This window comes from Protopterus annectens, chromosome 11.part0 (assembly GCF_019279795.1).
Source record: "Protopterus annectens isolate FY-2018-M chromosome 11.part0, PAN1.0, whole genome shotgun sequence".
NCBI classification, from domain to species: Eukaryota; Metazoa; Chordata; order Ceratodontiformes; family Protopteridae; genus Protopterus; species Protopterus annectens.
In genome coordinates, this window is record NC_056745.1 from 1,420,806,031 (window position 1) to 1,420,830,810 (window position 24,780).

The 24,780-nt window shown below is 42.1% G+C and overlaps 1 protein-coding gene across 1 annotated transcript in view; it reads left to right on the plus strand.

Moving 5' to 3' along the window:
- The window catches only part of CAPZA2 (capping actin protein of muscle Z-line subunit alpha 2), a 382,121-nt gene that overhangs the window by 298,848 nt on the left and 58,493 nt on the right, over positions 1–24,780 (plus strand). Inside the window, exon 9 of the mRNA XM_044088708.1 lies at positions 19,681–19,743. Within this exon, the coding sequence (XP_043944643.1) occupies positions 19,681–19,743 (63 nt within the window). The remainder of the gene's footprint in view (positions 1–19,680; positions 19,744–24,780) is intronic.

Here is a 24,780-nt window from a genome sequence, read left to right on the forward strand (position 1 = left end):
ACTTTTTTCACAAAATTGGCACATGATCACCCAGGGCAAATGGGTCTTAAATGTAGTCTCTCAGGGCTACAGGTTCCACTTTCACACCCTTCCAAAGGCAAAAGGTATGCCAGACCTGCCACACAATCAGTGGGCAGAGGCATAAAAACAAAGTTTCATCTCTCATGGACATGAGGGCTATTCAGCCAGTGCCACAACAAGAGCAGGGACAAGGATTTTACTCTAGACTTTTCTTAGTACCAAGAAAGGACAAAGCATGGAGACCAATTCTGGACCTGTCTAATCTAAATACTTTTCTGGGCGTTCCAAAATTCAAAATGTTGACTCTGCAGCAGCTTCTGCCCATGCTGGGCAAGAAGGCTTGGCTTGTAACTTTGGACCTCAAAGAGGCACACCTGCATGTCCCAATGACAGTCTTGCAGAAGATACCTCAGATTCATAGCTGGCTTAATGCACTGCCAATTCTCTGCACTGCCCTTTGGCTTATCTACTGCGCCCAGGGTCTTCACAAAATGCCTGGCACCGGTAAATGCATTTTGCAGACAGAGGAATTCAAATATATCCCTACTTGGACAACTGCCGTATTCAAGCAGAGACCAAAGACATTCTACTAAAGCATCTGGCGTTTGTAAAAAGATTACTAATTTGCCTAGGGTACACAGTAAACGAAAAGAAATCAAAACTAGTACCCTCTCAAGAGATAATATTCCTGGGTGCAAGCTTAAATACAACTGCCCAGATGGCTTATCTCACGCCAGACAAAGGCAACTGACGACTTACTTCGAAAGCATGGCAACAAAAGACCCAGTTATCTGCAAGAAAAATTCTGCAGGCTCTGGGCTACATGGCATCCTGCATTCTGCTAATTCCATATGCATGACTGCATATGAGGAAACTACAATGGTATCTAAAAAGTGTTTGGACTCAGCATTGCTACAGCCTGGAATCATTAATTTCACTCATTCCCTGCCTGCAACAGGAGTTTCGATGGTGGGCACAGGCCTGTCACCACAACAAGGGACAGCCATTCACTTTACCCACAGCCAGGCAAACACTAGCAACAGATGCAACAGATTATGCCTGGGGGGCCCACATGGCAGGAAAATGTATTCAGGGCACATGGCCCGCAAGCCAAAGGCATCTTCACATCAATCAAAAAGAGATGCTAGCTGTACAAAATGCCCTGACAGCCTTCAAGGACCTACTTCATCCAGGACAGCTGCTGGTAAAGACGGACAACACCACAGTCATGTGGTACATAAACAAGCAGGGGGGCACACATTCCTACCCCCTCTGCAGACAAGCCATGATTTTGTGGAACACAGCATTAACTTACCAAGTACAACTGCAAGCACAATTCCTACCAGGAAAAACAAATGCTCTGGCCGGCGAACTAAGCAGAAATCTCATGGATCCTCACGATTGGAAACTAAATCCACAAATCTTCAACATGATAACAAGGAAATGGGGATGCCCAGACATTGATCTTTGTGCCTTCCCTCACAACTGCCAACTTCAGAGATTTTGCACAAGGACTTATCACAAACAAGCATGGAAAGTGGATGCTTTGTCAATTCAGCTGGAAGAACCTTACAGTTTATGCCTTTCCTCCACTGCCTCTCCTCCCCAAGGTACTCCTAAAGGTCAGACAAGAGAAGCCACAAATGATACTGATTGCCCCGGATTGGCCACGCCAACACTGGTACCCAATCCTAAGGAGCTTGTCTCAAGGCCCAGCCTGGACATTGCCTCAAATTCCTCGTTTACTGACCCAACAAAACAATCCAATCCTGCACAGCCAACTCAGAACCCTAAATCTAGCTGCATGGCGGATAGTGTAACTATTCAGAATACACCTCTCTCTCTAAAGTGGTGATGGATGTTATTTTGGAGGCCCAGCACCAGAAAATCTTAACGCAGAAAAATGGAAGAGATTCTGTGCTTGGAACCAGGCACGAGGAATTCACACGCTTGTTCCAAATATTCCTCAGATTTTACAATATCTAACTGAGATGCTGGACAAAGGCCTATCCTTCTGATCAATTAAGATCCATGCCTCTGCCATTTCAGCTCATTACAATACGGACCCACTTATTTTTTCACATCCATTGCTTAGGCAGTACCTCAGGGGGGGCAAAAACATAAGACCTCCAAGGAGAGCACCAATACCTGCATGGGACCTCCATTTTGTCTTGGAAAAACTCACACTGCCTCCTTTTGAGCCAGCCAATACAGCTGAGATAAAATTCTTATGGAAAACAGCTCTGCTCCTAGCAATAACTTCAGCAAGAAGAGTCTGAGTTACAGGCATTAATGGCTGTGGAACCTTTTATTATCTTCCATCCGGACAGGGTTTCTCTAAGGACAAACCCAACATTTATGCTTAAGGTAGTTTCCAGTGTGGCTCTTAACCAAACCATTCATTTGCCTACTTTTTACCCAAACCCACAGAATAAAGGGGAGAGACTTCTGCATTCTTTGGGCATACACAGACAGCTATGCTTCTACTTGGACAAAACTAAAGCTTTCAGAAAGACTGAGCAACTTTTAGTGGCATATGCTGCAGGATCACAAGGAATGGCTATCTCAAAGCAGACTATTTCAAAATGGATAGGACACTGCATTTGTTTCTGCTATTCACAACATGGCAAGTCAGTGCCTAAGGGCATTAGACCATATTCCACCAGGGCAGCATCCACCTCAGCAGCCTTCCTCAGAGGAGTACCAACCAAGGATATTTTGGAGGCTGCAACTTGCACTTCAGTGCACACTTTTACTAAGTACTACCACTTACCTCTTTACTCTAAATCCAGAGCAGGCTTTGCCACTGCAGATCTGCAGGGCCTCATAGGTACTCCTAATTCTTTTTAGACCCAGCCGCCCAACCTCAGCTTTGCGATTCAACCCAAGTGTAATGACTGCAACAGTGAAACACGAACATAGTAACAGTTGTGTACCTACCATAAATGTAGATGTTCGAGTGTATTCACTGTTGCAGTTCAGGTTACCCACCCACTATCCCCCTTTCTTTGCTGGGACTTATCTGTACTTCTCTATTCTTTACAACCTATTTACAACCTATTTGCTTGTAGAAAGTAATGTTTATTTTAGTGCATGCTTTTTATAAGCAATGTTTTTTTTATTTAGCCTACCCTTTTGGGGGCACCTGACATCTGGAGCAAGAAAAACTGAAGAAAATAGCATCTGCTGCAACTTGTATACCCCAGGAACACTGACTTCCGGGAAGAAGCGACAGCAACCGACGCTGGACCAGGACTTTGGAATTCAGGCCGACTGCGGGGTAGCCTGCCAGCTGGATAACCCAAGTGTAATGACTGCAAGAGTGAATACACTCTAACATCTACATTTATGGTAGGTACACAACTGTACTTTTCCATGCCTTGGGCTAAATACACATCCGTGGTGGATTTGGTGATGTATACTTCAGTGTAAGGCGCAGACTGCATAAGTATGCTTTCCTATATGCTGTTTTATATCGTTTGCCTAACTCTTATTGCTGTTAGTAGTAATAGGTTAGAAATACGAAAAAACGGCAAACTGTGAAACGAAACACAAATCAGGTCCAACAAACAAGAACTGTAAACCGTAAAAAATCACAAAAAAAAAAATGCCTAAAAAATGAAAACTGTAGTCAAAATAGTAGGGCCTAAAAAGAAAATAGTTTATTTTAAGCGCTTTTCGTCTACTATAAAAACGAGACTTCTTCAGAAACAATATTCAAGTCAAAAGGACCGCCATTTAAATGTTCAGCTGTTACCAATTAGTCACATATTTAAAGGCACAGTGAAATAAAACCAGGAAAGTATATACTTTCATTTCAACCAACACAATACAGAAAGTAACAGTAATCAAAAACCTGCTCCTACTTCTATTACAACATAATAAATTATAATGATTATAAATACTTCAAACAGTTATTTTCTTAAAATTAAAAAATATAATCTTAGATAAAAAATATAAATAAATATACAATTAATGTTAACCTTATGTTTTAAAAAGGTACATATAAAACGATGAAAATAGAAAGTGTGTATATATTATGTATATATTTTTGTAAAGGAATTATTTGACACTACATTGTTGTAAATATTTACTTTCTAAGACTTCTAAGTCTTAGAATACTTGAAATTGAACAAGTGTCATTTAAGCCAGGCGTACGGCAAGCATTAAGTTTGACTTGCCACACTAACTCTAGTTCTTCTAGTTTAAGTTGCCTAGGTCCACCTCTATAATCAATTTTCATTTCATCCATAACTATGAACTTGAAAGTATGCCCTATGTTAGTACAAGCATGTTTTGCTAGGGCATTATCTAACGTCTGTTTATTAATAGCGTATTGGTGTTCGTACAGTCTGTCACGTAATCTCCGCTCTGTTTTGCCCACATAAAATGCGGGGCACATTTTACACATAGCTAGGTACACTATGAAAGTAGAGTTACAATTAAACTTCCCTCTTATTTTATAACGTGTACCATTGATAATAAAATAATCAGTCACCTCAATGAACTTACAGTAATTACAATTTTCACATTTACTCATCCCAGGTCTACGTGTGTAAAGGGTGTTTGTATGTTCCAAGATAGCTTTTAAATTACATCCCTTTCTAAATGTGACCCTAGGGAGGTATCCTAATTTAGCATGGATGTTGTCATTTGTTTTAAACAAATTCCAGTTTTTCTTAACTATGTTAATACATGAAGAACTTTGTGGTGAAAAAGTAATTATGAGGTTAGCTCTATTATCATGGGTTCGATCACCATCTAAATTAATAGACTTTGTTAAACTATTACTATCTCCCTGTGTATCAATTGTAGTCTTTCTAGAAAGAATTGGTAAGAAAACATTATTATTTCTCTTAATACTGACTTCATTAATCAAATTATCGAGAAATGTTTCCGGGTAGCCACGTTCCATAAACATACTCCTAAGGAGTGAACACTTATGGAAGAAGTCAGTGTCTAAGGTGGTCATCCTAGAGGCATGCACCAATTGACCCTTTACCACTGACTTCTTTTGATGTAATGGATGGTTACTAGAGTAATGAAGAAAGGTGTTGGAATAAGTTGGCTTTCTATAGATTTTAGCTGTGTAACAATTCAACTCGTAATCTTTAAGCTAATATCCAAAAATGCAATACAATTAGTACTAAAAGTAGATGTAAATTGTAAAAACTCTGTGGTGGTGGTCAAATATTGCACAAAATTAGCACTAAGGGTTTCGTCACCATTAAATAAGATGAATATATCATCTAAGTAACGGGTATAGGAGACCAGGGAGTCCCTAAAGGTATTATTAGAACTATTAAAAACATATTGGGACTCCCAGTACGCCATGACACAGTTAGCAACACTGGCCCCACAAGGCGACCCCATTGCTATACCTACTTTTTGATGGTAAAACTTATCTTGAAAGATTACGAAATTGTTACTTAACACTATATCAATTAGTTCCATGACTAAACTAATCTCACTATGTGGAGCTCTGTATTTGATAAGCAGAATTCCAACCCATTCTATAGCTATTGTGTGGGGAATACATGTATACAGATCCTTGACGTCGATAGTAAGGAAGTTATTACTAGCGTTAAAACTGATAGAATTAATCTTATCCAAGAAATACCAAGAATCTTAACTGATAGAATTAATCTTATCCAAGAAATACCAAGAATCTTTACAAATTTGAGCCTCTTGGCACAAATATTTCTGAAGTATGACCTCTACAAACTTAGCAACAGAGTACGTAGGAAAACCCCTACTGTCGACCAGAGGTCTAAGAGGGGGGTTCACTAAGTCTTTATGTATTTTAGGGATACCAAAGATACATGGAAACCTAGGGTACAAAGTAACTAAATAATTGTAGGTATGTTATTCGACTCTACCTTCGATATATAAATCTTCAATGATATTTTTAATCGAATCGTAAGCTTTATTAACTTCAGTGCGTGAACTCACTTCATAAGCTGAAGTGTTCAGCAATTTATACATCCGGTCCGGGTAGTCAAAAGTATCAAAAATCACCAAACCCCCTCCTTTATCGGGTTTACAAAACCGTAAATTTTGTGTTTTTATAAATGACAAGAGGTCACGTTCGTCCTTACTGATATTAAAAGGGGTCTGGTGCCTGTGTATATCATTGACCAAGTCCCGAATGTCAAAGTCGCATAGTTGTTCGAAAGTCTGCAAAATTGGCACTAAAGGTGGATTGAAAGTACTAGGAGTATAAAAGTTACTATCAGGAAAACTTGTACTAACAAGATTATCGAAAATTATTTTGAAGTTCAATTTCCTAACAAAAAGTTTGATGTCTATAATAGTGTTAGCTAAATTAATAGACTGTGTGGGGACAAACGTGAGGCCTTTAGAAAGAAAATCAACAAAGTCTGTACTAATATTCACTGTTGAAAAATTATAAACTTTAACGTCTTTAGCTTTGTTCACAATCACTAAAGGATAATGCCGAACAACTGCCTAGTCTATCATGAGATCAGTAGTCAGGTCTAAAAGTCCATCAGGTGTGGAAGGTAGATCAACAGTAAGAAAGTCATCATCAAAGTTGATCACTGTAGTGTCACAAAGCTTAACAGTTGTCAATTTTTGGTTTTGTTGAATTTCTGTTGGTTGTTCCTTTGTTGGTAAGTAGGTCGAATCAACTGTTTCGGCCTGGCACCCAAGTCTAGTCCCTGTTGAAAATTTTGAAACTGATCACAGTTTCCATTAGTTTTCTGGTTGTTATTAGCACTACGCAGTCTATTACTCCAACTAGTATTTACCATGTTCGCCATTCCCTTGTCATTGACGTTTTGGTAGTTACTATCCAGGAAAATCATTTCACCAGTACCAGTCTGGTCATATACTGGGTTTTCTGTACTTTTACAGTTGTTAGTACTAGAAATACCAGGTTTTGATGTCTTATTAAACTGGCTGGTAGGTGACTGTTTTTTCCATACTTGAGCTTGATGTGGGACTGGGTAGGCAGACTTGGTGTTATACGCCTTACTGTCCCTTTCTAACTTCTTAGACTTAAGTCTCAATTTGGTCAAGTAATGGTCAATGCTGGTAAATATACGACCATATTCATATTTATATCTACCAAATTCGAGGTCTGATTGAATACTTTGGTCTAGTGATGTTAAACTATGGGACAGTTCCTCTACCCATGTACCATAATGTTTAATCATCCGGTTTAGTAGTTCTAGACCTTGTTTATCGAACATGTCAATTAGTTCTAAATGAAAAGCAGAGTTAGGTACCAAACCCGTAGGGTAAGAGTGCCGCCGTAAACCTTTCGGCACTATCCTGCGAGAGATACACTCTCTAAAATACGCAATTTCTAGCTGGAGTTTTCTTAATTTCACTAAATGTGAATCGAAAGATTTCAATTTATCAACTATGTCAGTATTAATAGGGGTGTTACCTTCCAAAGTAGTTAGTTCTTGCTGGTCATTTTGCACATCTTGGGAAAAAGTAAACCCATCGTTCAGTCAAGAAGCAAGCAAATGTTCTTGCTTGCGGTCAAGTAGATCATGTCGTACGACCGTAAATCCAAATTGTGGAGGGATTTGCGACTCAAGTGGAACTGAAGAGCTGTTCCGACCAATTCTTATAGGAGCGGGTACATCTGTTACTTGATTGACAACATCTTTAGTTGTAGTAAACAACTCAATACACTCAACCGATGTAATAGGTTAGACTTTTACCTATTCCTAATCAAAGAAAATGGCTACCTCATTCATCATTTAAGTCAGGTTGCTGAATTTTGAGGCTGTAGTTCCCCATAGCCCAACTGGATTGATCAGCCATAGTAAAGGAAGAGCAAAATGGTTAGGGTTACTATTCAGGGGTGAGAGCCTAGACTTTTTTTAAATTGTGAGTACAAGTTAGAGCAGGTACAAATGGTAGTGAGAGCTATGAATGTGGGATGCACACTATCCAGGTTCCAGCCTTTTTCTGGGTGCTTTCCAAGCCCTCTCACTCTGGATTCAGAAGGGTCTTTGATCCCCCCCCCCCCCCCCACACACACACACACACACACACAGCTGTATTCACTATGGGTTCCTTTAGGTACTACAGTTGGCATGCTTTGTGCGGCTTCATCTTGCCACCTAAGTCACCACTGTGACTGGTATTTCTTTTGGTGCATTATTCCTGCATGTAGCCTTCCAAAGGCACACCCTGTATTGCATTGCAGAAAGTTGTCCTGATGGGGTGCTCTGCCTCTGTGCAGCAGGCAGCTTCTGTTATGTTGATGAATCATTACAAAAAAATGCTCAGTTTCTTGACATTTCGAGAGGCTGCTTAGCCATATGTGTAGTTTGGTATGTATTAGTTTGTCAAAGTCTAATTACAACGAACGGCTGTTCATCTAACCAAAATCACTAAATGGCTGTTCGAGTTCCCATCAGCTAACATTTTCCCCAGGGAAACTTGGCCAATGTATGCAAATTTGCCCTTTTCCCCCCTGTTGTGCAATCTCAAGTTGGCATATACAAGTAGGAGGATGTAGGGGTATAGCCCCCCCCCCCCCCTTTGGGGTGGGTTTGATGTACTGTGGTGTGTGTGTCTGCTGGTCAAGTCATTTCCTTCCTAGGAAAAAGCGTTCCCTGTTGTGAATGTTGAGGAACAGCCATTTGGTGATTTCAGTTCAATGAACAGCCGTTCAGTGTAATTGGACTTCAAACTGGTTTAGACCCATGTAGTTGTATATAAAGTAGTACAGGTGTATGCAAAGTTTGTTAGCTGAGAGGATTGCAAGTTTGTATTGGCTATTTAGTGTAATTTATTATACACAGCTGCTTGTAAAATTAGGTTAATGGCAAAGACTGTATTGTTTTCATTCAGCAAATTTCATTTTATTGGGAAAGCTACCTAGTCCAGTTAAAAATATTCACAGAATGTGCACATTGCTGCAGGGCCGGCCTTTGGTCAACTGATGCCTTAGGCAAAATGGCTCCGTAGTGCTCCCCTTCACCACTCTGTGCCTCCATCCTGGTCTACCTACATAATCCAGATTACTGGAAAAGTGCCCCTGTTAGAGTGGCACCCTAGGCAGCCACCTAGTTGGTCTATGCCAAAGGCCAGCTATGCTTGCTGTTTGTAGCAATCTGAGGAACAGATTCAGATCTAGTTGTACTGAAGTGACTTATTCTTGAAAAGTACGATGCCTGACATTCAAGATGAACAGTGTGTGTATGGTGTCTGCTCAAACTTTATAAAACACTGGACAAATACTGAATAGATGCTGGTTTCCAGATATTGGCACTTGGTCATGAGTTTGAGGCATGTTTGATTGAAAGATAAGTTTACTTTTATAAATGTAAAAAAAAAAAAAAAAAGAAAGAAAAAAAGGGGGGAATGATGTAAAAAAAAATGGAATGACATCAAAATTGCAGCAAATTAAAAATCTGAACAAACAGAAGTCTGTTGATAGTAAGATTACAGATCTAATTTATTGATATAATCGTAACGGAAATTAATTTTTATGTGAATTCATGAATGTATTAGTAAACAAGACATAAACCTGATTTCATATTGAAGAGGACTGTGTTAAGCAAGTTTTGCATTTATAATTTGGAACCTCTACAATTCTCAAAACATGTTTGTCATTAACAGTATGTTTTATTACTGCATTGTCAGCTCACAGAGAAAGCTGCTCAGCCAAGAACTATGTAGGTGACAGGAGGTGCATGTAAGTTAAGTACCCATTTAGCTTACCAGGGACTCTGGGAGGGGAGGAACACTAACAAGGTACTTAGCCATAAACTGTGCTAAGTTAGTTTATAAATTTTTCTTGATTTAAATTCTGACGTGTACGTCCACATACATTTATTTTTAGTGTGCACACTATGGCATGCGATGGTGGTGCTGCGGTAGCATTGTCGCCTCGCAGTAAGACGCTGTCTGGTTCGATTCTCAGCTAGAGCATCTTCTGCGTGGAGACATGCGTGAATGGGCATACCTTCGTTGAAGGTTGTGCATCAGAGCTGGTAACTCGCCACGTAAAAATCAACTACCAATCATTAGCGGACCGGAGTTCCGCTGTGGCGACCCCTAACTGGGAAAAGCTGAAAGACACAACACCACCACCACTATGGCATATGTCAAGTTATATCCATGAAGAGAGATCCTTGGGAATCCTTTATAATTCACTGTTGCATTGCCAACTCTTTGGATCCTCCATGCAGAAGCAGCCAATAAGTAACGCAAATATCAGAGTTTTCTCTCCTCCAAGCCCAACAGACTTCTTCCCATACCAACATCCAGACTTGAATCATAAAAAGGCACATTGGCCAACGCCATCTTCAGGTCCGCCTTGCTGCAGTTTTTTGAGCATGTCAAGTAAGCCAGTTGCACCGTCCATCTCTCGCATCACCCAGAGTCCAGAGCTTGTAGAAGTACCCTATTGGATAATTTTTTTATTACTGCTTTTGAAGTGAATTATTTTGTTGTCATGGGACAAAATTTAATAACTGTATCAGGTGTAGGAAGCAAATGCCATACAAACTTCCACAACATGATTTGTCATGATCCAGAGCACAACATGCTCAATCGCGTCATTGTACTTGTTTCAAACAGTGGGACATCAAGTGCAGGGCAGAATGCCTTGAGAAGCACCTTGCTGAAAAATCTTGCACTTGATCAAAACCTGTCATGGTGCCTGTTGATCCTTCCTCCCACTTTCTCAAGATGAGCACCCTGAGGAGCAGTTCTTTTGGGCAGCCAACACAACCGTATTGGACTCAGAAGTCCCCCTGGTGTTAGTGTTGGTGAGGCAACTTTGAAATCCCCATACTAAGTGCTTTGCTCAGCCGAGGCCACTGTTCTCAACCCTATTAGAGGAATCCATGACTTCAGCCCTGACGTCCTCACAAGTCAATCAGACCAACAGTTGGTCCTGAGGCTGCTGCTTGTATGATCAGTGTGTCTGTCTTGTCCAGGAGGGAGACTCCATCAAAGTTTCTGCCCACAAACCCGACTGTATCTCCAAGCACAGATCCAAAACACTGAAACCCAAATGGTTGCTGTTCAGTTTGACCCAGCCACCACTGTATGTTAGCCCCCTTAACACCTAGGCCTGTACACAGGATCTGTTCAGTTTTGCATGTGATTTCATGGAATTTATGAAGTATAGGCAGCCAGCCTCTGAAAGGAGAACTACAGCTAAAAATATGCACCTGATTCTTAGCTTTAAATCATTTCAAACATTTATGAGGGTTGCCTGAAGGCAAAGGCACTTCCAAAATCCTTACTGAAATGGATCAAAAATGTCAAATGTTTGAGTCAAGCTGTGCATATACTAATTTCACTGTAGGCTTAAAATGGTAGACTAAAAACAGGACAATAACTTTCAAGAGCATAAAGCAATATAAATGGATTGCTGATAACCAGGGTCATCAATGTCGTCTTCAGTAAAGGGAGAAAAGAATCCAGAATCAAGGCGTGGTGAACCATAAATTCCTTTCGGAACATTTATATACATAGTGTGGATTCTCCGATGTTTTGGAATGGTTTGCCCCTTTCCTTTAGGGTTGGTTGCTTGTACAGTGTGGTGTCTCTGGTTAACTTTTCCTTTGTCTACTCTACTCTTTAGACTATAGAATTCCTCGAATAACATTTGGGCTTTAGTTGTTTACCATTGTACATCCTACCATTGTAGGAACTGATTAGAGGGAAAAGCCTGTATTAGTTTTGCATTGCTGCCGATATACCTTTGTACCTCTGCTTCCCTTTGCTTTCATTAAGTATGTGCATCAGTCATCGATCATTAGGCAAAGAGATCCATTACATGGCTCAAGGTCCAGATGAGGATAAGACCACTTATCCAGATAAGTTGCACACTGGCTGGATTGAGGATGCCAAAAAGGCCAGACTAATGGTGACAAGCCAGTTGAGTATACTGGAAGAAAAGAAGTTTATAAAAAAAAATCACGTGTGCACGCACACAGGAGCCAGCATAGCTTTCACCTGCATACACATGACAACTAAGTCCAACATACAGCAGACAACATAGCTGTAACCATTCACCCCCACAGGTGTACACAGCAGTCATATTCGCGCACAGACTCACCTGGAAAAAACTTGAGGCCTAGGCTGGAGTCCCAGTCTAATTCATATGTACACAGTGAGGTTGCAGAACCCGCTGTACATCTAACTACTTCAGACATCCTCTGCCGTAACCCAGTTAGAGGCTGGTATGGCATCCAAGGACCGCATATCTGAATTGACTGCTACTACACTGGGGGGGAGGGGGCAAGGATCATTATTTCAGAGGGGACAGAAGGTGTCCCTCAGATTGTAGTACAGGAAGAATTTCCTGGCTCACTCAGGCATGTCAGGTGTTGGAGCCTCCAGATGAACATCAGCCCTAAGAAAAAAATGCCAGAGAACTAAGGGGAGTGGATGAACTTTTCTCCGGGCCTGTTCAAGGCCATTATGGCTGTTTCTTCTCAGCTTTGCTACCTACTCCACACAACGTTAGTGTGGAATCTTCATGTGAGGAGAAGGCCTCTGATTACAATTCCTTAGCATGCTCTCAGATTCACTGTCCTTGAACAGATGCTCTCGGATGACTCCCTCTCCACAGATTCCTCTGTGGAAGACGTCCTTTGGAGAGACCACTGTAAATATGATGAAATTAAAAACTTTGAGTGGGTCTAAGCAAATCAGATGTCCAAAAAGAGGTACTATAGACTGTTGGAGGTGGGTACCTTGGCCCCTTTTCCTGTCCCTCCAGTCCAGTAGGCTTTTCTGGATGGATCTACACTACAAGAACAGGAGTGTTTGATGCACCCCAACATCAGCCACCTTCAACTTGATTGGATGATAGGGTCTTAATTCCATTTTAGGCATCTGTTTACTGAAGATGCACAGCAGGTACTGATGGAGGCAAGAAAGCTTGCTACTAGAAAATCATACATAAGCAAATGGAAATGGTTTTCTCTTTGGTGCTAACAACATAACCACTTACCCCAAAAACTATACTCATCTTAATGATATATTTCTTTTTATACATCTTGAAATAGTTATGTTTTATACTCCTGATTATTGACACTGTATAACATTGTATTGCTACTTAATGCCTTGTAATAATCCTGTAACATTGCTGTTTAATGCTAATTTATAATGAAAATTGTATAATATGTTGGAGCTTTTCTCCCCAGGCCTCCACTGAAAAAGGGCTCTTCAGCCCAGTCGGACAGTCCCGGTCAACAAATGTAAAATAAATAACCAGCACCCATTCAGGGCTAGTTCTCTGGTTTAGCAATATTTGAGAGTTATTTAGCTATGGCTTTTCTTATTTAGGTTCATAGGATGATACTAGGCTTTTGGCCCGGAGGCCATTGTAAGCCTAGCCAAGAATTTTGCCCATGTTCCAGCAAAGTCAGCACCTGTTTCCCCTGTCTAGCAGGACCCAGATGGGATCCCAGGGTGTATTTTCTATTTCCCAGCCAGTCGTCCAGGTTCCTCTTTAACAGGGCTAGAGGGATACTCTGCTTGACTTTGAGAGGGAGTCTGTTCCACAAATGGGGGAGTCTTTGGGACACGTATATCCCACCAACAAGTTCTGTTAATGTCACAGGCCAGGTTGAGGCCTTGCATGCGGGTTGCGTGAGTGGAGTTTAACTTACAGATATGCAGCAACATCATAAAGGCTGAGTCTGATATTGCCTTGTATGCCAGACACAGGTCAATTCTGAGCAGTCTGTACGAGACTGAGTAGAGGGACAGGGCTTTTACCCTATCTGTATAGGATAGGTGTTTGAGACCCTGGATTTTCCTGGTCAGGAATCTGTGGTCTCTCCAGCTACTGCATGTGCTTGGCAAGGTACATGCTGAAGGGGGCATTGTACTATATAATGGATCTAATGAGGGAGGAGTACAGGGATGTTATGACCACCTCGTTACTGGATGAAATACTCTTTATGAGGCGGGCCATGTAGAAAGCCTTCCTTACACTGGAGGCAACGTGGTGGTCAAAAGTCAGGTTCCTATCAACCTGGGTGCCCAAGTCCCTCAGAACTGATTGCGTGCTTAGTACGTTGTTATTAATGGGGTAATTAACTAGGTCAAGGTAGGTAGTGTGCACAGTCTTCCCCTTATCCATGGCTTTGGTGACTGTTTCGAAGAAGTCAGTCAAGTTTAACAGGCATGATCTCTCTCTGACAAAACCAAACTGTGTGGGGTCAAGCATTTAGAGGTTGCCAATGTCCTTGTTTATAAGGTCCATGGTAATGCGTTCCATGGCCTTGCAGATCAGGCTGGTTAGGTTGATGGCCCTATCATTGCCTGGGCCGGTGGATGCATGACCGTGGCTGTCCTCCATTCGGCTGGGACGAAGCTGGTGCTCAGGCTTTGGTTGAATATGGTGCCTAATGGAGCTGAGAGGTCATGTAGCATACAGCCAGGGATGTCATGTCCCAGAGAGACTGTATATTTTGCATTGGAGAGGGTATTGAAGGACCTGCTCCCTGGTGATGCAAGGAGTGGGCAGGTGCTGGAGATGTCCTGTTTTACTGATGGGACAGCGGAGTGAAGTTTTCACTGAGCCTGTCTGCCAGCAGGTTGGCTTTATCTATGGCATTTGTGTATGTGTTGGTGGTGTCCACCAGTTCAGAGCAGATTTGAGTGTTACCTTTGAGAGTGCGGACTTGTGTGAAGGTCTTGTGATTATCCTTAGTTGACGTGGCCAATTTGGCTCAAAAAGTTAGCCGTGGAGGATTTTGCCAGTGACCTTATTTGCTTGTTCAGACAAAGGAGGATTGCTTCCAACTTGGCACCTGCTCCTTCTTGGTCCTGGACCGCAGTTTTTCCTTTTATTATAGAGTTTATTGCTCATATAGTTTTAGGTGTAGGTTTGGACGTTAGTGCTCATTCCAACTGAAGGGATGGTGTTTGAAGCTGCTTATACCTGCTCTGAGGAGATTGTAGTTGGCTTTGGAAAATTTATTTTGTTTGACCCTGACCGGGGGGGAGGGGGTCCAGGGAGATGGTGACTTCAAATATGATTGCTTTATGGTCTGATCTTGCCAAGGAGGATGATACTGTAGGAATGCTTATGTTGGTTAGGACCAGGTCCAGGATATTTTCACCTCTCGTAGGGGTGTCCACTAGCTGATCCAGTGCATTGGCATTGAGTAAGTTGAGGAATCTCTGAGCATTCATGTTGGATTAGAATAGGTCTTCCACTCTATGGTTGGGAAGTTAGTCACCCAGGCTCAGGGTATTGAAACTTGATGGAATGAAGTCCAGATAGGTGGAGTGGGTGTCCTGAGTCATGGTTGGGAGGGGTCTGTAGCTAGCTTTGATTTGAATAGGTGTTTTGTCAACAGTTAACTGCACTTGGAGTGTCTCTTGTGTTGCATGCCGTTTGACCAGCCTGGAGGTGTGCGTCGCTGATAAATACTGAAACTCCACCTCCTTTGGCTTTGTAGCCCTCCAGTTAGGGTCTGAAAGTATGGTAGGATGAGTAACGTGGTAAGGCTGGGGTGCTCTCCACAGCTTTGAACCAGGTTTCAGTGACTGCACAAATGTCATCATCCTCCTGGGCAAGGAGTGCTTGCAGCAAGTGCAGTTTCATACTAAGACTCCTAGCTTTTAGCAGCATGACCTTTAAATTCTTTTAGAAGGATTTTTCATGTTGGTAATTTTTTTGCTCATGACTAAGCCTAAAAAAAGCACTATGGGGGAGGCAAGAGCCTTTGCCAGAAAACTGAAGCCCAGGGGAGAGTGATGAAGACCATCTCTAGCAAAACATCGTGGTCTGTCAGTCATGTTCTCCCAGGCTGTCCGGTACTGGATCCCCTTGGAATGACACCAGAAACTAAGCCATTTGTTAGTCAATCATTTTCTATTTGTGTTGAGGCATCATTCTGGGTGATGGTAGGATGCTGTTTAAGGCTACTCTTGCCTGAGACACACACTCAGCGAGCTTAGTCATGTCTGTCTTCATATAGTCCAGAGAGGTACATCTCAAGTCATTCACACCAACATGGACTATGGCAGAGTCCTAATAGTACCTAAGAGACTTGAGTATGTGCGTGATATGGTAGATTATAGCACCTGACAGTCGACTTACCGTGACTTTGTCCTTGTCTAGCCTGGTGAGGGGGCACATCTGTGTGCCTCACGGTAGTCTCCTATGACTAGTATGTTGGGTTTGTGGCTGGGCCTTAGAGGATGTGAGAGACAGACGTGTACTGTGTGTGATGCTTGGTGCTGTTTGTGTGTTTTTGCTTTGGAGATCTCTCTAGGTACGGTTTTGTTGAGAACCTCCACATATGTAGGTGTGTGTGCAGGTGTGGGCGGTGGTAGAGGTGTGGTGTTTTTAGTGTTTGTGCAGACAGACTTCTCAGTGCCAGGTGGTACTGGCTTGTGATTGAGACAGGAATCTAGACTCTTAATGAAATTGCATCTCTCACATATTCTGTTCATAGGTGGTAGTAGTAGAGGGCTGTCCATGTACATAAGGCAGTTGCTACACTGTCTCAGGATGCCCAATATCAACCAGACTGGCGAAGAAACAATGGGAAATTGTCAGTTGAGGTCAGGGATACTAGAGTGGATACTGTCTGAGGAGAATACATATAGGTGTGAGTAGGGTTGGATAAACTCAGTACAGTAGCTGTATGCGAGGGCCTCACTTATGCAGGTGTGCTAGTTAAGGAAAAAATGCAAATAATATACCTCACAAAAAGTGCAGCGGCAGTACGCAACGGGCAAACAAGCACAAACCTGAGCAAATGCGGGGTTTAAATACCACAAAGATGAAAGCAAAATAGAAGCACACATTGACCAATCAACCCTTGCCCCAGAGCTCTTAGCTCAGCACCCTAAGCTAGACCAGTTTCAACCAGTTCACATACTCCCACTAAGTGCAGGTAGGCTCTGACCAACACAAGATGGCGTAGCAGGAAACGCAGGAATAACACAGATGTGGATACAGCAAAACCTGTAACTAGACTATGCTAAAGATATTTAAATTTTGTTTGGGTCAGTTTAGCACAGGAGAACAGATGCACACGTAAATAGAACAGTACCAAACAAGAACAAACTGATTTAAACAAATTAATCAATAAAAAAAGCTCAAAACTGAGCCCTTTTCCAGCAACCTTCAATCAGACTAGCTCTTAACTGCACATTCCTGCCACTAGGGTGCAGGGGAACCCTCTCCAAAAAAGATAGCCTGGATTAGTGCTCAAGGTATACAAACTGTGCTAGATTCAGCAGGTCTGAATCTAGTCTGGGTTACAACAAACAAGGCGCACCAATTTCAGAACGAAACTGTTCAAATAAGTAGGCACAATAAGCCTTCAACCAGCAATTCCCAACTTAGAAGGATGTAAGCTACTTCTCTTGCCATAAGAGTGTAGACCACAAACCTTCTTAATGTAAAACAACTGGCTTGAAGCCCAAGTGCTTAAACCAAAAGACTTGGAATAGGCTACTGCTTGTTAGTAGCCTGATTAAATTGTAATAAATGCAGCAGAATAAATGTAATGATTACTTTTAAGAACAAGCAGCAAAAGCAAAATAAGGTGAAGTAGGAAGCAACACCAATACAGTAAAAGATGAATAAAGTGCAATTTTTTTTAGGTTAACCGGGAAGGGATGAAACAAGATAATTCAAGGTTGAGAAACTAAGGAGGTGGGCCTTCCCAAATGATCTCTCTCTACTCAGTAGAATGAGCTGATGAGATGGGACTGGGAGGAATGTCCAAAATGATATTTATAATAGGGACGGGCAACTCAAGAACACGAAGGCTGTGTGGGTGAGAGAGGGAAAAATGGAGCCAGAGACTAGCAATATTCAGAGCAATGCAGACCACAGAAACACTTCAGCTAAATACAGATATTTTTAAATAAGAGCAATGTTTGTTTCTCAGCTCTCCCCAGTAATTAACTGATGAAATTCACAGTTTGCAGAGGAATTCTTTGGTAACTTTTTAACTGACATTAGCAAAAATTCTCAACTCCAACAGAACAGAAAACTTAAAGCAAAACAAATGTAATACTAGAATAACATGCAAAATAGAAGTGATCAAACCTTAAATGAAGAGCTTCAAATCAAAATTAAATGCAGCCAGAGATGAGCGATATTCAGAGGAAAGCAGACCACACAAAAACAGTTCAACTCCATCAAGGTTCATTTACTGGCCATTCAGCAGGTCTCCCATGGATCCTAGTCTTTCAAGGCTTTCTCATGTCAGAAGGTTTTTTTTTTTTTTTTTTTTTTTTTTTGAAAAGGGGTTTTACTCGAGGCCTCCAAGAAAAGCAGTGGCCCTTCTTGGGATCTTAAGTTGAACGAGGCAATCTGGTTGACTTGAGGTTTTGTACATGGAAAACAGTTTTACTGATTGCTTTAACCTCTGCAAGAGGAGTATCTGAGTTGTAGGTACTTGTGGCGAGTCAAACCCAATATAATTTTCTACAGAGGCATTTTTTTTTTTTTTTTTTTTTTTTTTTAGAACTAACCTGTTCTTTGTCTAAAATGGTATTCTAGTTTACTTTAAACCAAGCTATCTGTTCTCCAATTTCTTTACTGATCCTAAAAAAAAAAGAAAAGGAGAAAGGATACTCCAAACCTTGGATGTCCAATGACAGCTGAGGTCCTATCTTGATGGAACTAAATCTTTCAGATCTTCATATCTTTTCTTATGAAGGTAAGAAGGAACAGCCTGTGTCGGTACAGACAGTTTCCAAATGGTTGTTTAAGGCTATTATCTTTTGTTATACTCACTACAACAAAATTTTTCCAGGAAGGGTCAAGGCATATTTTAACAGGGCCTTGACTTCATCTATGTTGTTTTGGAAAGGGTTGGATTCTGTAAGTATTCTAAAAGCTGCAACTTGTTTGCCGTACATAGTTTAAAGCAATATAAGCTTGATTTCTTCTCTAGGATCTAGATCAGGCTCTGCAAGGACCATTCTCCAGGGGCTTCTTTCTCCTTACACTTTCCAAGTATAGTAAGTTATGGTAATCTACCCATGTAGCTAAGGCTTCTGCAGCAGTGATCAATATGATGAATATAGTACAGTTGTGTAAGTAAACTTAGTGTAAGAGTAGTATTTGAGTGATCACAGCTGCAGTAGCCATTCCCTCCCTCCTTCACCCCTTAATTTTTTTGTTTGGCAGGGTGTGTTTTGTTCATAGTATTGTTTTAGTGGTCATGTATGTTGGCATGAAAGCTCTAAAGGGTTTGGTGCCCACATTTGTCTTTTCTGTTAGCTCAGCTCGAGCTTCCTGACAGGTTGGGCACATGGAAGGTGACATGAAGTTTTGGAAGCTGGTCGGCTATAATCTGTATAGCTAAGGCTACTGCAACAGTGGTCATATGAACATCTGTTGTGGTAAGTTTACTTAGTTACCTCTTGAAAGTACAGTTGTGTTAACGCCTTCTCATGTCATGACTTGCAGTTTTAGGACCTGTAGTTTTTGGTCTTGCATCTATAATAGAAAACTAATTCTTTTACTCCAGTTATGTACCGTACTGTATTGCCAGCGTATAACTTTTAAACCATTTTGTAAACTACTCTTTTGTGTGTATTTTCATGCTTTATGAATTTTGTTGTGATGTGTTGATACTTGAGCACTCGAGTTTGGGACATTGAGGTTTTAAAGTTGTCTTATTCTTACAACTTTCTTTGCCTGACTTTTTCTAACAGAATGAAGCCCAGACTGCAAAGGAGTTTTTAAGAATTATAGAATCTGCAGAGAATGAATACCAGGTATGAACATATTACTGATGTTTATTTATAACAGTGTAAATATTAGAAGGGTGATGGTGTGGTGAAGTATTCACATAGAAGCCAGAATGGGAACAGCAAAGGCTGAATGTAGAAAAAAAATGGAGCAAGAAGTAGAAGTCTCTTAGCTGGAAACATTGGGAGTGATAATTAAGTTATTAGGAAGCACCAGGTTAGTGAGAGAACTAAAAAAGGTGAAGAGAATTAGGCAGCTTGTTCTCTGCAGTAAGAGCATCATAACTGCCACTTATCTTGATCTTGCAAAGGCATTCAGTACCACCTCAAACTAAAGTGTTGCAGATACTCTTCCAGCTAAATATCTGTCCCAGTTTAACTCATTTGATAGCAGATTGGCTTGCAGATAGAACCCCAGAAGTTAGGATGGGCAGCTTTACCTACTCCAAAGACTTGTCCCTAGCAGTATCCCACAGGGTTCGGTCCTTGGGCCACTGTAAGGAACTTGTAAGGAGTTCAGTAAAAGCAAGCAGATCTGTCATGGGATATGGAATAAAAATTTAAAGTCCTTGATGACTGATGATTAGGTAGCTGAAGGAATGCTCTTCATTTAAGGACTGGAAAAGTGATGGCCGTCTTCCGGCATTTGAGAACATAGTTTTGAGGATGTGAGCAGTTACACAGTATTGGCATTGGATATATAGCTCCTACTACCCCACTAAGGCACTCTGATATATTTTTTTGTTTGTTTTTTGTTTGGAATCATTGATGAACTGAATTGCATAGCAGTGTGGGAGCAAAGGGGTCTTAACTATTTTTAAATGTTTTTTAAATACATTGATGATTGCAAGCTCTCACTGAGTTTGGTTAGCAGACATGACTTTTTAAACAAGGCTAAGAAGCTAGGTGATATTTTTCCAGAAAGGGTGGAAGACATGCTCTTTGTTGGTTGAGAAAGAGAAAGTATTGATGTCCTCCTATTCATCTGTTGCAGTATTCTTTACATGAGGGAGTTAGATGACCTGACCTCGACCAGTATACAATACTGTAGGCTGCGTGGTATGCCGCATGTAGGCAGCTTTCATACAGCAGTCATCAAAGTGATGTACACATCCACCTACCTCAGAACTCTGCTGCCAGTCTGGATTCCATCTTTGAACGTTTGTTTGCCGAGCTGTTAGCTGTGTTCAGCGTTTTTTCTCAGGTAAGTGCTCCACTGGGGAAATCTTTCTTTTGCTACTGGCATGTGGTAGGGTTCATGTCACCCAATAAATGCAAATGCCAGTGTGGAAGACAAAGTCCACATAAACATAGCCATCTCCAGTGTTTGTTTTGCCTAAGCCCTACCCACGACCACAAAATCCTGTTGCATTTGCCAGATCTTTGTTCCCAAGACTCTTAAGAAGTTGACTCTCCTCCTTAGCCATTTTCTTGGAAAATCAGCACTTAAAAGTTCCTAGCTAAAAGTGTGATGGAGGGGATCCTCTGGGCCAGTGGTCAAGTCGGTCGCTAAGCAGAAGGCAAAAGCCAAACCCTGAAAACTTCGGCTGTTCTTGCTACGGATGTATCTCCTGAGGTGGATGAGAGGCTACAGATACGGACCGTTCCAGTTCACAGGCCTTCCCCGATGTCGAGGCTGCCTTGATTCCGACCGCAGACACGTCTTCAAAGGCTGAGTAGGCATCTGTCTGTGATGTATGGGGGAACCGAGGCTCATGATAATCAAAGGCCCTAAGGAGGTAACTCAGATCTGTTGTGGTAGGAATTTCACTCCTACATTATTGAATGTAGGCCTGTGTCTGGACCTCCTATGTTACATAGGGCAGATCTGCATCAGAAGAAGCAGCAGAAAACTAAACACTTATCCCCCCTCCAAAGGAACTTAACAGTGTTTGGAAACAACTCACCCAAGGTCTTTTCAAGGGCTTTATTGACCTTAATCCTCAAAGTGTTTCAGTCCCTACTCCACCCTGCACAGCCTCTCCACATAAAAGGGTTAGGGAAGAGGTCTCTTCAGATGAAGAGGCATTTTCCGAGGAGGAATCTGTGGCCTATTCCTCACAGATTCCCTCCCCTCTAGACAACACTTCCCCGGAGGAAGACTCCAACGGAACTGACTCACCCATGGAAGAATTCTTTGGTGAGACCGTAGTCAAAATGAGAGTTCATATCAAATGGGGTAGCACTTCACTTTGAAGTACAAAAGCGATACTATGACCTTCTGCAGCTGAAATCACCCAGCCCTTCAGCTATTCCTCCCATGTTACCTGCTTTTTCTAGTTGTCTTTGCCTCTGCCTTTGCCTCCAAGGCCCTGATTTCCCACCTAACTGATTTTACAAGGTCACCGAGGACTGTAAGTTCCTATTTAAATGTCCTTCAGCATATACCCTCTGTTATTTCATTTGGCTTCAGACAAACCATCCAGGTTACTGCCTTCAGCTTCTCTTCTTTCAGATATTGACAGCAGGATCCTGGAAAGGATGGGCAAGAAAGTGTACAGTTTAGCTACCTTGACATTTAGAGCCATTAATTACCAAACACACATGACCAAATGTATCCTAGAGCTTCTGTCTCAACTCTCCCAGGTCATTTCTGATTTGCCTGACTTTGAGAATAAATCCTTGGCTGCATCCTTGCTTGGAGCCTCCTCACAGGTAGAACATCACTTCATCAAATGCAGCTGTGATGCTGCAGAGGCTTCTGCCAGGGCAGCTGCCTCTGGCTGTGTCTTAAGGAGATTCTTCTTAAGATTCCAGCCATTACAGGAGGACATTAAATCTAAGCTTATGGATGCCCCTTTGGACAACTCTGCATTGTTTGGCTCTGCAGCTGCTAATATGTTTAAATCTCTGCAAGAAAAGGGAAAGGAATTGCAGGAATTGAAACATATGTTTATCTCTCCCATGCTTAAGTTTGAGAAATTACCCATTCAGAACTGCTTTTTTATGTAAGCACTCCTGCCCTCCTCCACCTAAAACAAAAAAAGGTGGTAGGAGGCCACAGCAGCCCAGGGGTGCTGCTGCAACTCCCGCTGAGAAGCGGCCGTTGCAGCCAAGCCTGGTTCCCTCTGACTGCCCAAACCGCCTCATGCATATTCCACTTTCCCAACACCTGTTTGTCTGCAAGTCTGGGAAAGCATAACTCAAGACTCTTGGGTTCTCTGTACCATTCTAAAAAAACACTTTCTGGTATGGGATTCCTTGCCTTCCTGCAGGGGCACCCCTCAACCACCAAAGGAACAACTACCCTCCTTTCCAGAGGTACTACTAGACTTATATAGGCAAGAGACCATTCAGGAAGTTCCTCAAGACCAAAAAGGAAGAGGTTTCTATTCCAGAATGTTCTAGTGCCCAGAAAGGATGTTTCTTAGAGACCCATACTTGCCTAGCCGGACTCTACCCAGTTAACAAATGTAAAATAAAATAAGTTTTGGATCTGCCTCATTTCGACACCGTACTTGAAGGTACCCAACTTCTGTGTGTTAACTCTTCAAACCTTGTTCTGCCAAAAGCCTCCTTAGCTTCCTTGGATATCAAAGCTGCATACCTACACATTCCCATCCACCCCAGCTGCAGGAAGTTTTTACATTTTTCTGTGGCTTCCTGGCATTTTCAGATGTTCTTCGTGTTTCACTGTTGTAGTCATCACACTTGGGTTATCTGCCTGCAGGTTGTCCTCAGTCGGCCCAAATACCAGAGTCTTGGGATTTCTGCATCGGTTGCTGTCGCCTCTTCCATGACGTCAGGTCTTCAGGGGGTATAAAACATGCAGCCAATGCCATTACCCCAGTCTTTCTTGCCGAGAAGGAGCCCGAAGCAGAAGCAGTTCGCAAGTGCCGGTCGGCTGCTACCTGAAATTTTCATTTTTTCGAGTTTCAGACCTGAAGTCTTCTAAAGCCAAGTACCCCATTGGGGATTCTTTTTTCTTGCTCTAACCGATGTCAGAAAAAAATAACAGTTGTCTTGCCTGTGGAAAGCAAATACCTTAGAGATTTTCATTCTTACTGTGTCACCTGTTGAAGCCCAGACCACGACGTCCCTCACTGTCGGTTTTGTCCCTTGTTTAACGCCCGAACCATTCGTCGGGCTATTTTTGTAGCTAAATTCTTTCGCACTCGTTCTCCGCATTCCAAAATGGCTTTGGTAAGCCATCCAACTACTGATCTTCCGAAAAAGCACAAAGACAGAGACTGCATAGGTCAAAAACTGCCGACAATGCTTCCACTAAGCTAGCCGCCAGTCCTCCGGTACTCAGAGGTGCTTTTGCAGCCAGTGATGCCCGCTTCTGCAGATTAGCAGGCCTCTGCTGAGATCCATTCGGAGTCTGGTATGCCGCAAGATGCTTCTTCGACTGTGGAACCTACGGATGTGTCTACCTTGGATGGGTTCGGAGCCACTGTGCAGGCACCAGCTTTTGTGGGTGTATTCCAACCTACCGATATTCATATTAAACCAACAACTTCATTTCCAACTAAAGCTACTGAGTTTCTCAGGCCCAGAGTTCGCACTACGCCTAGAAAACAAGTCATCCAAAATGCATGCTCAAGCTCCCATGCCACAAAAACAATGCTTAGAATGGCTGAAGCCCTTATTACTCTAATTGGGGGAAGCCAGCCTTCCCCTGCCGAAGACAAAGCATTGAATTTCCTTCTGATTGTACAGACCAGGGGTCTGATGACTCTGACCCTTCTGATTACCAGGGCATACCCTTATCTACCTATGAGGACTCGGATGCAGAGGAATCCATTGCCTCTGCCTCCCCTCCAGAGGATGTTTCTTTTGGTGAAACCTTGCATATACCCTAAGAGAACATTTCCTCTGGGAATGCCAAGACTATCCTCAGTCCAAAAAGAGAGGGAGACTCTGGGAATTTTTAGATTTGCCTCAGCAGAGGCCTCTAGCTATACCCCCTGTCCTGGATATTGTAGATGATGTCTTCTTGGAGTCAAGTCTTACTCCTGACACCTTACCACCAGCTCCTAGAAAACCGTAACACAGAGTACCTGACTCTCACAAATTTCTCTAAGAATCCTACTGCGGATCCAGAGACCATTTCCCAGGGAC